This window comes from Euprymna scolopes, chromosome 15 (assembly GCF_053919585.1).
Source record: "Euprymna scolopes isolate OS-2025 chromosome 15, ASM5391958v1, whole genome shotgun sequence".
NCBI classification, from domain to species: Eukaryota; Metazoa; Mollusca; class Cephalopoda; order Sepiida; family Sepiolidae; genus Euprymna; species Euprymna scolopes.
The window spans coordinates 2,266,188-2,283,645 of record NC_136496.1 but is presented as its reverse complement, the minus strand read 5'-3'; the positions used below and the strand labels follow the sequence as shown (position 1 = coordinate 2,283,645).

The window sequence follows — 17,458 nt, the reverse complement described above, 5'->3', positions numbered from 1 at the left end:
CTTCCAATCTACTTGATCCAATAGTTTTTTATTGACTTCTTAAAAGAAAAACATTATTAGATGAAACAAAAATAACACAAAGAATGCAATTTCATCGGCAAATTTAATGGGAGGGTCATGAATAAGAAATTCTTGATTGTGTTGTTTCAGAACCAAAAAAAAAAGTAAATAAAAACAATTGTTGACAAAAAATGTTTAAATCAAGCATTAAAAGAAATCTAAAATTAAGTTGTGATAAATTGCCACCTTAGAAATAAAAAGAAGTGCTGAGATTATGTGATTCAACCAGAACTATAAAAGCATGATTTTTTTGTACATAAATGTCTGTAATGGTTTCATACATGTTAAACCCATGCTTTTTTTTTCAATGTTTTATAACTTTTACTGGAAAAAAAAAACAATTCAAATATTTTTTATGCCATTATAAAAATGTTAGCCTCTTATTTATCTGGCATTCTTTTCAATTGTTGATGGACGATGACGTCATCTTCTATTCACAAGAAGCTTGAATAGGCCTTTTCCAATTCCTTCATTTCACCTCTCGTACGTTGATGGTCACCAATTGAAAAAAATGTTCACCTGTTTAATGCGAACAAATTTCGTCCTTTTTTAGAATTCAACTTTTAAAAAAAATACAAAAAAATTTTTACAATGTACATACTCATCACAGAATAAAGACGTCATATTCCAAAAATTACGTAAATTGATCAAGTAGTTTTTTGTTTTTTTTTTACTAAGAAAATAAATTTTACAATTTTTAATGATTAAAAAGTTTTGATTATTTATAAATTTCACCTGTCTGTTTAAATCTATGTTTGTATATCTGTCTAAAACTTGTGACAGAGATGACGGATTTTCACGAGATTGGTATCATTTTGAAGCTCAACCCCTCGGACGACAAATATCGAAAAATTGGCTAAAAACGTTAATTCCTTCATCCTCAACTGTGCACTTTTCTACAGGGAGGGGTCGCTTTTTTCACCAATATTTTCTAAAATCATCCCCTCTTTTCAATTGACTAGCTTTAATTTAAACCTTCACCACTTCCGGTTTGGAGATGGACATAACAGCAAAAACTTTACTTTTTTTTTTTTTTTACATTCTTTTCTTCCTTTGCAGTACAGCTTCAAGCCTGTTTGCCTATTACCCCACCCCACTTTTTTTTTTTTTTTTGCTCAACACATACCTCCAAACACCCGGGCTACGCCGGGCACCCAGACGAGTTTTGAGTACAAACAAAATCTTGCTAGTCGAATGGAGTTGTCGCCGTTTAATTTTAACACATTCTAAGCAGTTCCTGCTTTTCTTAGTTAAAAATAAAAGTTGATCAATTTATGTGAATTTTTGGAATATGACATCTTCATTCCGTGACTGATACGTACGTCATAAAGATTATTTTGTATTTTTCGGTTTTTTTTTGGTTTTTTTTTTCATCTTTCAGCAAATAATGTTTCTTCCATATTTCTAAAATGCAACGACGTTATTAATCTGATGTGTTTGATTTTTTTTTTTTTCCGTGCAAATTTTTTGGATATGAAATTCTGTCCGTATTTGCGTTGTTTTCCTTCAAACTATATTACCCTCATCATTATGCAACATTATTGCTTCCCATCAGATCATTAAAGTTAAGCAACATTGAGTCTGGTCAGTACTAAATCGGCTGACGTGTCCTTCTAGGATGATCAGATGGTGCTTGTCATTCGAATCGATGAACATTATCCTCGTTAACATGGATATTTTATGTTCTTTAGAAGGAGACTAGCGGGAGTACTCTGTGTTGCCCAGGTATTTGTAGTTGTGTGTGTGTTGGGGGGGGGGGGGTAGATAAAAAAAAAAGAAGGCTCGAAAACAAATATTAGAAAACGAACAAAAAAAACAGCGAAAACGTTTGGGGGGGTAGCCTCTAACCCAATGGGGGGGGCGGGTACCCTGCATTGCCCGGGTGCCATGGGGGGGGGGGTACCCTGCATTGCCCGGGTGTTTGTAGGTGCATGTGTTGGGGAGGGGGGGTAGATCAAAAAAGAAAAAAACTCGAACCCGATGGGGGGGGGGGTCGATTGGCCTTCGGACGTTCTCAGGCATAGTCGTTGTTGTTTAGAAACGAGAAAACAACAACTAACATGCCTGTGGACAGGCGAAGGCCAATCCAACCGAAACGTTGCACAAATAACATTCAAGATGAGAACAGTAGTCTGATCAAAACAATAATATAAACAATCAACCTTCATCTCAAAAAGTCAGAATTCTAATTATTTACTGGTTTAAATATTGAGCTCTATTTTGCATTGGAAATTGATTCTCATTATGATATGTGCGCGTGTATACACATCCACAGACGGTTTCATTATTGTATCGTGGCTTTTCACTGTTGTGACCAGCAACTGATTCAATCTGTAATCAAAGCTCAACCTCCTTAGATGATGGTTGGCTGCTACTAAGTAGATAGTACGGCACAATCACGTTGACACACCGGTTCTCGCCAAATCACTGAAGTTAAGCAACATGATAAACATTGTCAATTGTTGGAGAGCTTGAATTTTTACCTATACAATTAGGGTTAGAGTATTGAATTTTTACTTAATCAATCCTTAGTGCTGAGTTTATCGCTTGTTTTGGTTTTTCAACATTTTACTTCCTCAACCAATAACCCAGTTTCAATTTGATATGGGATGAGGATAAACTCATCTCAAAAACTATTTGTTATGCAACTAAATGACACTTTTTGACATTTCTGTTTAAAATTTGAAAAACCAAAGCTTGGAGAAACCTGGCACTCTGGAGTGGCATTGGATTATTTTCTATTTTCTCTTGATGTACGGCATAATCACGTTGACACACTGGTTCTCATTAGATCACCAAAGTTAAGCAATTTGAGCCTGGTCAGTACTAGATGGGTAACCAATTTGGGAATTCCAGGAGCTGTATGTAGGAGGACGTCAGCATCTCTCTGCAAGAGTTGCAAAAACCTATTGTCGTCCTCTCCCCTAATAGGGATATACATGCGACTGGATCGCTTGTGAATTTCATACTATCGTGAAACTTCCTCCTTTGGAGGAAGACGGTTAAATCTGCATTAGGGTTAGTGCCACATTTTTGTTGTATATTCCGTGTTTTACCTGTGTAATAAAATTGACGAGGAAAAATAGTCAAAAGAAAACAATGTGAATAAATAATCGGCAAATGCAAATCTTGTTATGTGTCTGCAAATATATTTCTTGCGTCAGACATCAGATATCTCCCGTCCCAAATATGGTACTATTTATAAAGTAGTTACTCAATAAAAAAAAATTGTACTTTTTTTGTTTCACATGTTTAATTTAAAGTTAAATAAAACTTTATCAGATCAGTAAGGAAAAGAAGAAAAAAAAAACTTTTTAGGCCATAGTATTTCAAAGCTAAATGCTACTCATCAGAAAAAAAAAAAAAATACCAGGAATACACATTTACAAAAAACTGGCTTAAAGAGATTTGCTTAGAAATGAGATAGAAAAACAATTGGAAAAATGGGGACAAATATAGGGGAGTCGTGAAAAGGATAGCAAGAGGAAGGTAAAGAAAAACAAAAATAAGTATTATGAGAGATAAATCAGAAAATAATCCAAACTTTATAGGATTTACTAAATAAAACCTGTAGCATCCGAAGACTTGAAGAATCGTCCAATGTGTATTAAGCCGATGCTAATAATCCATGGTGATGGACTCTCCCGTCGAGTTCGAGTACATATGAGGTTCATAAAACAATTAGGGTGTCCGAAATCCACACGGATGATTTGTTTATAGTCGTGAAAGCTTTGTGTAGAACCATCCGCACTTTTTGGAACAGCTGCTAATCTCAGTCGGTTCTATTGATTGCCACAGACAGAGCAAGCAGTGAACCTCAGGTTTTACATCAAAGTTTTCTAGGTGCATGTCTTATATATAATTTCAGATAAAAGATATTCAAAGAAAAAAAGCCAATGAATTTAACGAGGTTATTAATAGTGTTCGATAAAAAAACAAGATATACTTTTATTCATATTCGTATAAATATTTTACATGGTCACTACATCAAATATGGCAATGTTTAGGCCAATTAGTTATGACTAAAGACTTCTTCAAGTGACTTCAAAGAAGAGTGTAATTTTACAATTGAATTTTACCAAGTACTTTATCCACTATGCCATAGGTTCTTGCCGAGTTCGACAAGATACACCTGAAGAAAGTCAGAGGTTACATTGACCGAAACCTGAAAATAACACTCAAGATGAGAACAGAGTCTGAGGAATCCAAATAATATTATAATAATCCTCATCTCAAAAATTCCAAAATGTAATAGAGGCAAATGTCTAGTATTATGGTTCATTTGTGCACGTAAAACAAAATTCCAACACAGTAATTTCTTTGTGTGCCAATGTGGTATTAATAACAATGAGAATTGCTTTTTCATAAAATTTTTAAATTGCTGAAAAAAAAAAAATCTTTGCTGAAAACTTTTTTTATTTGATCTAATGTCTCTCTCCCTTTCCTCGTCTTTTTTTTTTCCACAGGCGCCGAATAACCAAGTGAGTGTTTTTTTGACCCCATCCACTATTGCCTTTTGAAAAGCTACATTCACATTCTTACACATACACACACACACATATATAGAAAATGACAGAGAAATGCACACATAAGTGGCATCCCCCTTCCTTCTCCTATCCCTGCACTGCCAACATTTGTAGACATCTGTTCAGCACACGCAGAAAAGTTGTATCCGATGCCTCTGAAGAGTTGCTCCCCCTTTTATTTTCATGTCTGCATCTCATTAAAGGCAACAGAATATAACTGACATAATTGCTGAGTAAAAAAAGAATCCCATTAAATAGGTTCATCTTACGGCTTTGTGTGCCCTTCTCTTTCTCTCCCTCTCAGCCTCTTTTTTTCTTTTTTCTCTTTCCTACGAATGCCATTAGCGGTAGAGCTGCAGGTGATTCCAATTCATAAGCCAATCTGGCGACTACCCTTTTACTAACAATTCCTTTTTTATCGTTTTTTTTTTTTCTTAACAAATCACGTTTTTTGTTTCTGTAGCTGCGTGACTTTCATTTGGTTTTAATTTATCTGCATGAAAAATCTTTTTGTTGCTGTTATCAATCATTATCTATGGCCGACTTGACTATCTTCGTTCGAATTCTGCAGGAAAAAAGAAACGGGGAAACTATCAAAGGTCATACTATATAAATTAGACACTAGGTATCAATTGCACATTGGATGTTATTATAGAAATTTGCACGTGTAAAATTAATTACCAAACAATTGTTTGGTAATTAATTTTATGTTTTCTTTACAAAGATTAAAATCAAAATATAATTATATTAAACCTTATGTCTAGAATTCATATTCTATTTTCAATCAAATTCCATTACATGATTTTGCATTTTGGAAAATGTGTAAAATTTAAGGCTTTAGCTTAATGGGTCTTAGGAAGAAATTGAAATTATGGAAATCTTATTCGATTCGTGTCTAATGACTATGGATGATATTCAAATGAAAGTTGGTATTCATTCTATACCTCCTCCCCATTAAAAAAACATTTAAAATATTCAAAAGAAACTGAAATTTGATGAATATTTATTAATAATTGTGTCTAATACTTGTTGTTAGAAATTTTTTTGAAGTCGAAATATCTAAAAATTTCCAAAATGCTTCTTCCCACATTTTACCCTTTTTTTTTTCATCCAACTAAATATAGCTCACATTTGATTAATTAATATTTTTGGCCAATTTTTGGATATTTGTTGTCCAAGAGTCCAAGCTTTTAAATGATACCCATTTTGTCAGTGTTGGTCGCGTGTGTTGAAAGTTTTAGCAAGACTTGCAGACACACACACACACTAACATACGTTTGAGATTTATATTATAAATGACACATGCTGGGCGTGAACTTCATAACTGAAGTTAGTAAGCAAATGCTTTCATCGATGGGCCCACGAGAACACAGATGCTATAATGTTGCAAATTTAGCTATTTAAAACGAAAGATTGTATCGATCCGAGCATGCATGGTTTGCAAATCGTGTCAAAGGCAGGTTTTTATCTGACCCCTCTTCACACAAAACGATATTTCTACAAGAAATAATGGACAAGTTTTTCCAATTCTTCAATATTTTTTGTCTGAGAGAGCGTTCTTTCTAATGAAGCCACGTTCCTGCATGTACGATGCGGATGAGCAAAGCTTTTAGCAGACATACGAACACGCACACAGACGTTTGCTCTTTATATAATAGAGAAGAAGGGTACCTCTGATAAAATTGTCTCTGAGATGGGTATATTTGCCGATGGCACCACACTCTATAATAAACACGAAAGGGAAAATGAATGAATACCACAAAATGGAAGTCGCAAAGTTTATTTATCTCAACTGGTTTCCATAGCTGATCTGAATATCCTACTGCAACTTGAGGGAAATTACAGAAAGTTTTAGGGTGGATTTAAGCCGCCAAGTTTCGAATGTTGTTGTGCAGTTTATGGAATAGAGAGTAGGAAGTGGACGTTTGCTTTACATTTGGCAGCTTGGTAACTTTTGCTTCCTTTATTTTTATCCTTTACTCCTCTCATTCTATACCAATGTTTCTGATAAAGGGGGAAGAATTGCCGTCTTCTGCATCGGAATCTATCCATGTCCTAGGTACCTTCAATAAGTTTCCAGACTTTTTTGTACAGGCATTTAAAATTGTTGTAGACTTTTAAAAATTCAGTATGTTATTGCTATACATCTTATGAAATGACTGACTAATTGTTATGATTTTAAGTTCAAATGAACAGCTACAGCAGGAATTGGAATACACTCTAGTAAAGCCTGATTGTTTCAAAAATGCAATCTGGGCGTGAAGACACTTGAGAAGAATGATATGCAATAAAATTCTGTTTTAAACTTGGAAAAAATGCCACAGCAACATATGGAATACTTCAGACTGCTTTTGGACCATCTTGCATGAATTGAGCATCAGTTTTTGAGTGGCATGAGAGATTCAAGGAAGGCAAAGAGTTTTTGAGGAATGATGAGAAATATGGGAGGATTAAGCAAATCAGAACACTAGAGTTGATTGGCCAAATAAAGAATTTCATAGATAAGGACCGTTGTGTGTCTATAGAGACAATAAGTGCACAGTTTGATGTCAGTGTGGGAACTGTACACACAATTATTTATGAGGAACTGAAGATACGGAACATTTGCCCAAATTAACCAGTTCACAAGTCCATCTTTGTCACAGACTATTTAATCAAGATGGTTCCTCACCCTCCCTATAGTACAGAACTTGCTCCTTGTGACTTTGATGGTTATTCCCTAAGCTCAAGAAAAACCTTAGAGGCTGTTATGAGACAATTGAGGAGGTGAAAGAGGATGTGACGAGTGTCATTGACATGCTCACACAATAAGACTTCTCTATTGGTGGGGGTTTTCAGAATTTGTTGGAACAATACAAGTGCATTGCAACCAGAGGAGATTACTTTGAAGGGGACGAGAATTTTATATATGTACTGTCAATAAAAGTGTCCATACTAAAAAAAAATCTGGAAACTTAATGACGGCACCTCGTAACTTATCATTAACAAGTTTTTGACCGTAATGTTTTTTTTTTGGGGGGGGGTGTTAAGTTCCTTACATCAAGTGGCTTCATGCTTTATCTGGAGCGATTTCCATAAAAAGAAACCCTGCATTTCTCAAAGTTGTTTGTTGCAATTCATCTTGTCAAATGAAAGTCATTGGTTTACACAACACAAAATCTGAAGGTGAAGAGACTGTTCTTTTTTTAAAAGACTGTCCTTTTGAAAGTTCGGTTATTCTCAAAAGGACAATTACTTCTTGGCTTGACAACTCCACCTTGTTCTGTTTGTTTCTGCAACTATGAGAATCAAATTAATAATTTTAAAAAATTTACTATCAATCGAATGTAAAAAAATAAATGTGTAAAGACAATTTTTTTTTATTTTTATCGAAACAAAATAATTGAATTACAAAATTAAATTTTTCATAATCTTTTTTATTTAAGAGGAGATCAGCCATTTTAATCTTTTGTTGATAGATGAAAAAAAATGAATTACTTTGTGACACTTTTAAATTTGAGTAGCATTTGGAAGTATTTAAAACTGTTGAATAGAAAGTCGTTTAAACGGGCTTTAAATTTCTTAGCAAATCCTTGTTTAATAAAGAGGTTGGAAGTTGTGAAAGCTATTTAAATCCAATAATTTTTATAAATAGAGATTAAAATATTACCATAATAATAAAATTTAGTTATCGTTTTATAACTTTTTCTTCAATCAATATGTTATTGACCAAATGATACTGGAATAATTTAATTTAACTTTCAAAATCTTATTTAAAAATGATAAACCATTTTTATTGTTACCTTTGACATGTCATCTTTTAACATATAAAGTTATTTTTGGATTTTTTCCAAGTCGGACCCAAATAGTAATTCGTCTGATATATTGATAAAGCATTTGAACTGGCCTATTTTTTGTTTTTCCCTTTCTACTATTTATTGATCAGTTTTTTTCCTGAAAATACTTATTTCAAGTAAGAAAACATTTAGAGTAGAATTTTTCCTTTATTATAATAAAAGGGAGATAACAAAGATTCTCCATCTCCCTCAAGTGTAGCCTCCCTTTGAAGCATTTAAATTTCTTAGCTTATATATTTTAAAAAAAAAAAAATGTTAACTTTTGAAAGTTATTTATATCCAACCATTTTATAGAAATTAAAACATTACTTTTACAAAATTATTTCTAGCTTTATAAAAATTTGGTTCAATTAATAATCTTATGGCCAAACGATACTGTAAAAATGAATGTAACTTGAAAAAATCTTAGGTTAAAAAAATAATAATTGGTTAAAAAAAGTGAAACAAAAGTAAAAAGTCTGAAATTTTAATGTCGACATCACAAAACTTTAGGGGGGAGGGGGCATTGCTCCGTGGGTGAACTCTACTATGCTGCAGTGCACAACATGACCGAACCAGCAAATTTTCCTTTATAAAAGAGCTTGGTTAAGGGAGATGATCCTGCATTGCATTCATATCTGTATATTGGAGATAAAATGGTACCAGCAGACCTGCAGAATTCGGTGAAGGCAGTATAAGCCAAATACTATCAACCATTTAAGATCAACAACGGAGTGAGAGGTTGATTGTTTTTTTGTCTGCACTACTTGCTTCTGTCTTGCATGTGTCGGATCTCATTGCTTGTTTTTAGCATTTTGGCTCGTATCTGTCTTCCTATTTCTGGACGTACTTTATCACCAGGGTCACTCAAGTGTGTTTTAAAAGTCACCTTTCCTTCATTTTGAACTTTTCACAAACGACCATAAGCGCCAGCCAAATCTGGTACACAGCCACCAAATCTAACCCAAAACACTGTTCTTAATACATGCATCACTTAGTATGTGCACACGTCACTGTATAAGGTTATGTTTGTTCATATGTATTGAAAAAGGCTCTACGAAAAGATGGGAGCCATTTTATATAGAATGCTTTTATATTATCAGCATAAATAGAAGGGGAGGGGGGAGAAGACACCAAATTTTAACCAGCTTATTGAAATAGTTTGTGAACCTAAAATAAAAATTAAAAAATTTTAAGTGGAATTTAATTCTTTTGTTTATTTTTTTTTTTTTTTACACAGTGATCACCACTTATCAAGGCCCGGAAGCCACTCAGGGATAAGGGTTATATGATTAATATCAGATATAATGTCTGTGCGATAAAATTAAACTGTTGTGTAATGATTTTTAATTGGTTAAATGGTAAAACAAATCAAAATAGTAGGAAAAAAAATAATTACATTTTTGATTTTATACTTGGATAGGATTTTTATAATAGATAAATAGATAGTGTTTCTGTTTATTTGAATAGGATTTTTTTTTTTTTTTATGATTTCTATAAATATTTGATTCATATATTAAAACAAAAATAATTGAATTATTTAATTATCAAAGTTAGGCAGTAGTGAGAAACACAAGATTTTGTCTGCTAGTTTTGTTAATGCAAAGAATTTTTTTTTTTAAATGAGTATTTCTTTTATAAATAGTTTGTAATAATCTTTAAAAAAAAACAAAGAAAAAAGAAAAATCTTGAAATTGATAGTCATTTAAATGTTAAATGCCATCCGAATCTGATGAGCTCTGCAGTTCAATTTATCTTGATTCATGGAATTATGGATGAAGGACCCAAGATCACTATCGGCATGAAAGTCTGAATTTATCAGGTGCTTATCTGGAGTACAATGACATTGACGTCCGCATCAATAACACCTAGCATGTTTTCTTGTCACCTACAACCCTGTCTTTGGTCTTGACCTGCGATCAATAGGCAAGGAAGTTTGGATTTGAAAAGGTTAGGAGTGTTTGACTTTTACTGCTTGCACTGTTGACACCCGTTTGCCTCCAATACCCAAATCTGGATGTGATGCAGGACCATCCCCCCTTTAACTAATTTCTTTTGAAGTAGAGACTTTGCTGGTTTGGTCATACTGTGTGTTGCAATAGCTGCAGAACCATCCAAGGTTAGCGAAGGCATTCGAGAAAAGGCCAACTGAAGACATGATTACACGCCATTAAAACTAAGGTCAAACCTAGCTCTGGGTCACAGGTCTACAGTGTTTGCCGTTGATCTCAAGACTGGCTGCTTATCACAATCTTGGCCATTGCAAATGCTGTGTGTTGGGTAAATGTCATTTCAAGACAAGTTCAAGTCAATGAATGCATTATGTGTTCACCAATTAATAGGCCCCATTTTGTCAACTAAGCTCCAACCCCTGTCCCATCATCGCAATGTTGCATCTCTGTGTCTGTTTTACAAATATTTTAATGGAATGCGTTCTGATAAACTCATCACACTTGTGCCCCCCTCAGCATACATATCCCTGACAAACCCACTTAGCAACAAAATCACACCCCTTCAATGTTGAGGTCCTTAAATGTCAGAAAGCTTTGTATTCTAATAGTTTCTTTCCTCGAACAGCTAGACTTTGGAATTCCCTTCCTGCTGCCTGCTTTCCTGGCTGTACTGATATACGGAAGTTTAAATGTAATGTAAACCAACATCTTGTTAATCTTTCTTAGGCATTATCCCAAATAATAGCCCCTTACGTCCAAGTGACGGTGTGCCTTGTTAGGGGTGAATGCGAGTTAAAAAAAAAAAAATGTTTTAATTTTTGTCGTGATAGTAAACGGACAATTCAGCTTTTTTCGAGAAAAGTCATTACATGCAAAACTGTACAATTTTATTTGGTCATTTTAAAAAGTTGTAGTTGTGTGAATGTCGTAATCGTACGAATAATATCTGTTGTAAATATTAGTCATTATTACTATTATCGACATAGATTATTTTAAAATAAATGCTGTTGTGAAATTAGTCAAAAACAGTTTATTTTGCTTGCTCATTTGTGATCTATTTGCGTTTAAAAAAAACTATTTTTTCATTTATTTTAATGAAAAAATAGTTTTTTTTAAACGCAAATAGATCACAAATGAGCAAGCAAAATAAACTGTTTTTGACTAATTTCACAACAGCATTTATTTATTTATTTATTTATTTATTTATGACTGCAATGATTATCAGAATGTTTCGTATTTCGAGCTTTTCTTTTTCTTTTTTTTGGGTTGGTTCTGCTTGTGTAAGTAAAAGCTGAACCATTTTTTTGGTTCCATGTCTTGTGTTCTTCGTTTGTTCAAAACCTTGTTCGGATAATTTTTGCTAATGATGTGTGTTGCATTTCTCTGTTTCGTCTTCTAACATTTCTAACCCTAACCCTAAAAGCCGGCAAAAAAAAATCTAACAATATCTGCAATCAAACAGATGCATGTTTTCTTTAACATCTGCTAAAAAGAATTTTTAATCTCAATTTATTCTTGAAAAACAAAATGTCTTCCAATTAACAACCATATTCGTGAATAATGTTGGATGAAATAAGATCCAAAAAAAAAATTAGTTTTTTTTTTTTTTCTTTTCAGTAGTTTGTCATGTTTGCATTAAACTTACTTAACAAACTGAACCCCTTTCTAAAAATTCAAAGTATTTTTCTCACCATGAATTTTTATTATATTCTGAAAATTTAATTGTTAGTCTGCCGATAATTTTTTTAATTCACTAATAACATTTTTAGACCGCAATGAAGATCAGTACGATACATGTCATCCAAATAAGGAAAAGGAAGAGAAAATTAACACAGATTTATTTTTCGTCTTCAGCATAAAATAGAAAGGAACAAAAAGAGTGACATCATTTAGAAGCATTATTCCGTAAGGTTAAATTTGAAAGTTTGTGTTTGTGTTACTAAACAAATAGATTCGAAAAAGTTGTTCAAAATCAAATACATAACAAATAAATGTTACCAAAGGCAAGATAAGTTACTCTTCTACATATCTGCAAAAGTTTTTAATGATTTTACTCACTTTAAAACATGTAATTGGTTCGAAAATCATACAATGTTTATCGGTATATTTGAAAAAGCAAAATGGCTGTGTGCTCGCTGTTGAATATGGTAAGTTTGGGAAAATGAGTTCAAACTAAATAATTACACAAAATACTGTTAGAAACCCACCGAATATATGTCCGCCTATTTCACGGTAACATATATTGTGTGAGTTTCTAACAGTATTTTGTATAATTATTTAGTTTGGACTCATTTTCCCAAACTTAACCGTATCCAACAGCGAGCACACCGCCATTTTGCTTTTTCAAACACATCAATAAACACTGTATGTTTTTTTAGCTGAATAAACATGTTACATTAAATAAAAACACTAAAAAATTATCCGGTTAGGTAGAAAAGTAACTTATCTTGCCTTTGATAACATTTATTTGTTATATATTTGTTTTTTGACAACTTTTTCAAATCTATGTGTATAGTAAAACAAACTCGAAAATTTTAGGAAACTGAAGAATGCTTTTATAATTTTTTTATTAAATGTAGAATTTTTTACAAAAAACTTTTTTTTGTCTGAGACTTTCGATGCCATTCATCCTTGTTAAAGATGAAGACATTGTAATTGTTGTTTTCTCATTTTGTTAATTTTGCTGATTCCAGGGATGGAATTACATGCAATATTGTTAACAATTGTCTTATTTTTGTTTTGCAGACAGTCCAAAGCAGCAGCAGTGGCAGCAGCAGCAGCTGCCGCAGCAGCTGCGACCGCCACAAGCACGAATCAACAAACACAGGTGTCCGCCGCACTACAAGCTGCAGTCGCAGCCCAACAAGCCGCTGTGGCGGCGCAACAACAAGTCATCGTACAGCAAGTAGCAGTGGCGGCCGCTGCAGTGCCTCCCCTGCAGCCTCCCCCAGTACAGCCAGCCCCTACAGTTCAAATTCAGCCATCCCCACTGGTTTTGGGTACAGCTCCTGCTCAGGCTATCTCTTCTCCACAAACTGGTACTGAGGATTATTCCTCTGAATTACAGATTGTCGATGAGAACGGTCAGCCTGTAGACTGGCAGGATCCAAACGAACCACGATATTGTGTATGCAACAATGTCTCTTATGGCGACATGGTCGGCTGTGATAATGATGACGTAAGTCCACCTTATTCAACCATTGGCCGTTTAGTGGTTTTCGTTCAGCTCATAAACATTTGTAAACAGGTTTTTTTTTCTAAAATTAAATCTAATAAAAGGTCATTTATGAACAAGATTATGTGACAACGATCTGGACGATGTTTTCCTCAAAGATAAATATTCCGCCGAATGTGGCCAACATCTATTAGTATTTTATCTCCAACCCACGGCGAGTAGATTAAGGTCTGGAACGTGGGAGTGTAATAATAAACCTTTGTTTTATAAACATAAGCGTCAGAGTAGATTTAAGAACAGACTACCTGAATCTGGATTAACGATGACGACAACAAATGGTTTGTATGCACTTCTGTAAGTGAAAACATGACGTTTGTAATATATTCAAAACTAGCAGGGAGACGCAACGTTGCCAGGGATTAAATGATAATCGATGAATGTTTCACACTCCCATTTTTATATATTGTCAGTGATTTTATATGTCGAACCTTTCAGCTTGTGTGATAATAAAACTTGCACAGTACTAGCAAATACTGCAGTTAACTGAGCAAAAAGCCATTTTAGAAATATTTCTAAACTATTACTTTAGGAGATAAGAGAAAAATCCCAGCGGCGCCAAGTGAACATGTGCAAGTTGTGGTACGATAAGCAAAAACGAATAATTTGTTAATTCCAACAGTAATTTCGGGTGAAGAAACAAAATTGCTTTTTTTTTGTGGTTGTTGTAATCTTATTATTTGTAATAAATACGAAAAATATTATATATATTTGGTGCTTGTGCATTGATGGAGGTCTAACAGAGCTGAAAAGGAGAAACAGACCAAATATCAAGGTCTCATGTATGATATGAAAAGAAACTGGAATCTTAGGGAGATATCAATCATACCAGTTATCATAGGTGCTACAGGGTTTATGAAGAAGAACCTGAAGTCCTACCTAACTAATATTCCTGGTGAACCAAGTGCAAAAGAGATTCAGACAATTGCACTTAAGGAAACAACGAGGATACTAAAAAGAGCTCTTGGTTGGTTTCAATAAAAAGCAGGGCAATGTTAGCAGCTTGTTTGGCTGCCTCATACCCAGCATTACAATCTTCAAAGAAAGAAAATGGGGGAAAAAAATACATTTTAAGTAAAAACACAATTACATACTTACTTGTCATAGTAACCCCCCCCCCAAAAAAAAAACAATGATTGAATAGAAAAAGATTTACAAGATAAAATAAAAAATTATCAAATAATACAGTTTTGTTGATTTAGCAATTCTGTATAAAAAACTGACTTATCTCCTTTGTTTTCAATTAACTTCCTAGATTTCAAATTAGAATACGAGGGATCGAGAGTATATGATAAAAATGATGTTTTTTTTTGTTTTTTTTTTAAATAACAATAATAGTTCTAGCAGATCTACTTTATCATTTTTTTGTAATTTCAACATCGCATGTAATTACATACTAGTGTTTTTACTAAAAAATGTTTCTATTTTTGTTTTTTTGATATTCACTTCTGATTAGGTCTATGCCAAGCAAAAAACTCTTATTGTTTTGACTGTCGAGTATATATTGAACAGTGCATCAACCGAGAACCACATTACTCTAAAAGCATATAAGATATTAATGGATACACAATCAGAGTCAAAACACTGAAAAGAATATGCTGTTGTCGTAGCCCTACTTATACTGCACAAGCATTCTTTGTTTTTTTGTTTTGTTTTTTAGACCTCCAAAAAAAAAACTATTTAAAGAAAGTTCAGCAACAAAATTTATCTGCATTTTATTTATTAACCAATCAGTTGCACACCTTACATTAAAATGTTCGCTAAATGTTTACGAACCTCAATCACATCACATATCAAAGGTGTAAAAACTGTGCTTAATGCCTACTCGTTATACATTCATTGTTATAAGATTAGAATCAAGGATAACAGACAATTCAGAGAAAGATGTGTCACCCTCCCCTGCATTATAGTGTCAGGGAAACGGTGTATCAACGCGATTGTGTCTTGGATAGAATCTATTTCTATGAAGTTTGAAAGTTTATTTTATTGTTACATGTATTTCTATCAAATTAGTTAAGCAATATTGAGCTTGGTTACTATTTGGACGGGTGACCATTTATGATTTCCAACTACTGTGATTCCGATGTATAAATACATAGAACTGACGACAGATCCTGTTTCGGAAATGGTTCATCTATTTCTCCCTCTAAACATTTTTTTGGCAGTTATTGTTCTTTTCTCTTTTGCTTTGAAGAAAACCTTAATCATTTTTCATTTCTTTCTAGTGTCCAATGGAATGGTTCCATTATGGTTGTGTGGGATTAACTCAAGCTCCAAAGGGCAAATGGTACTGCCACCAGTGTACAATATCAATGAAACGCCGAAGTCGGAGGTGACTCGGGTTCAAGTTGTTGCTTGGAGATTCAAGTTTTAAATTCTTTGGTCTGCAGAAGGATCCCTACCGATGTTCTGTGCAGACATGGGTACCTTTTGGGGGACAAGGAAGAGATGACATGGTCATGCCGACCAGTGGTCAGTGGAGTTTTCGCGGATTTAGATTTGATTAATCATGTGAGTCCAGACGGCAAAAATCCGCTGCATCTGGATGGTAGGAAACTTCAAAAACGTATCCAGAGATTATCCAGATGATAAACGGCTTGAAGAAATTTGTTTATGGAACAACTGCATTGTAATACGAGGAGTTAGAGAGAATGGACTTGGGATTCACCTCTCGGAACAAGTTTTGATAGATCCATCCTCTCCCCCATCCTCTTCTTCCCTGACAAAGTCTATTAGCATAAAGATATGAGAGGGGGGGGGAGGGGGACTGTAGCCAGCTTGTGACAAGATATTTTAATTGCTGCCTCCTCCCGTGATTCACCATTTGTCAAGAGGTCGACATATTTGCACATTTTATAATTTACATTTGTAAAAAAAAAAAAAAAAAAGAAAAAAAAGAAAAAAACTTTCAAAAGTCACAGAACAAAAAAAAAACATTTAAAAAAAAAAATTAGAATTTTTGTCTGCTCTTCCGTAAAAACTTCTACAATCATTACCTCCTTCTCCTCTTCCTCTTTCTCCCCCTCCTCCAAAAAAAAAAAAAATGACAAATCGAAAAGATTTAAAAGCACTGCCAGCAAGGGGTAATAAACGTGACTGTAATAATCGCGATAAAATGCATTCTTTTATCAAAAGAATAATTTGACTTTCTATTTATAAAAGGGGGGGGGAAGAGATTATAAACTTGGAAAAAAAATTTTGTTTCCGTAGCCGTCCACTCAAGGGGGTTGAAGTAGGAGGGGGGGTGCAGCAGGTGATCTGCACGGCATCTTGGCATCTTCATCTTTTCTCACAAAAAGCAGCTTCCAATTAAAAATGAAGGAGGAAAAATAAAAATACAAAAGTAAAGAAAAACTCCACTGGCTAGTTTAAGGGATGGAAGTTAAGTTGTGGTGATGGTGGTGGTGGAAGGGGATTACTGTTTGCTACTTCCACTGCCCCTCCTCTTCTCCTCCTCCCTGAACCTTCTGTCATTTCATAAAAAAAAAAAACCTCAATAAAACAAAAAATAAACTTGCACTTGGAACTTTGCATTTCTTTCATGCAAAGAAAACCATCAAACTAAATTTTGAGTTTTCGTTTTTTTTATTCACAAAATCTCAACTTTTGCATCAATATTTTTTTTTTTTTTTTTTTTTGATAAATAGAGAAAGCATTGAAAGTTCTCACTTTTAGTAGAGCTTCAGAAATTTGTGGATTTCTTTTAAGCAGTTGAAGATTTTTTTTTTTTTTACTGTAAAATTAAAAAATGGTTTTCTATTCAATTAAAACAAAAATTGAGCAGGTGTGTTCATACCACACACACACACATAATTATTTCCACAATCAAACAATACCGCAGCTCACACAAACCATGAAAGCTGCAGACCGGAA

General features: G+C 33.8%; 1 protein-coding gene across 8 annotated transcripts in view; it reads left to right on the top strand.

The window, feature by feature from the left end:
• Window positions 1-17,151, top strand: part of LOC145293690 (inhibitor of growth protein 3-like) — a 107,844-nt gene extending 90,693 nt beyond the window's left edge. For 4 of the 8 annotated variants that reach the window (XM_080140098.1, XM_080140094.1, XM_080140096.1 and 1 more), the window contains 3 exons: window positions 4,527-4,541; window positions 13,099-13,531; window positions 15,811-16,593. In XM_080140098.1, the coding sequence (XP_079996224.1) occupies window positions 4,527-4,541; window positions 13,099-13,531; window positions 15,811-15,921 (559 nt within the window). In that variant the 3' untranslated portion in view covers window positions 15,922-16,593. Of the gene's footprint in view, window positions 1-4,526; window positions 4,542-13,098; window positions 13,532-15,810 lie in introns of all 8 variants that reach the window. The other 4 variants (XM_080140095.1, XM_080140097.1, XM_080140093.1 and 1 more) reach the window with 2 other exon arrangements.
• Window positions 17,152-17,458: the final 307 nt, after the last annotated feature.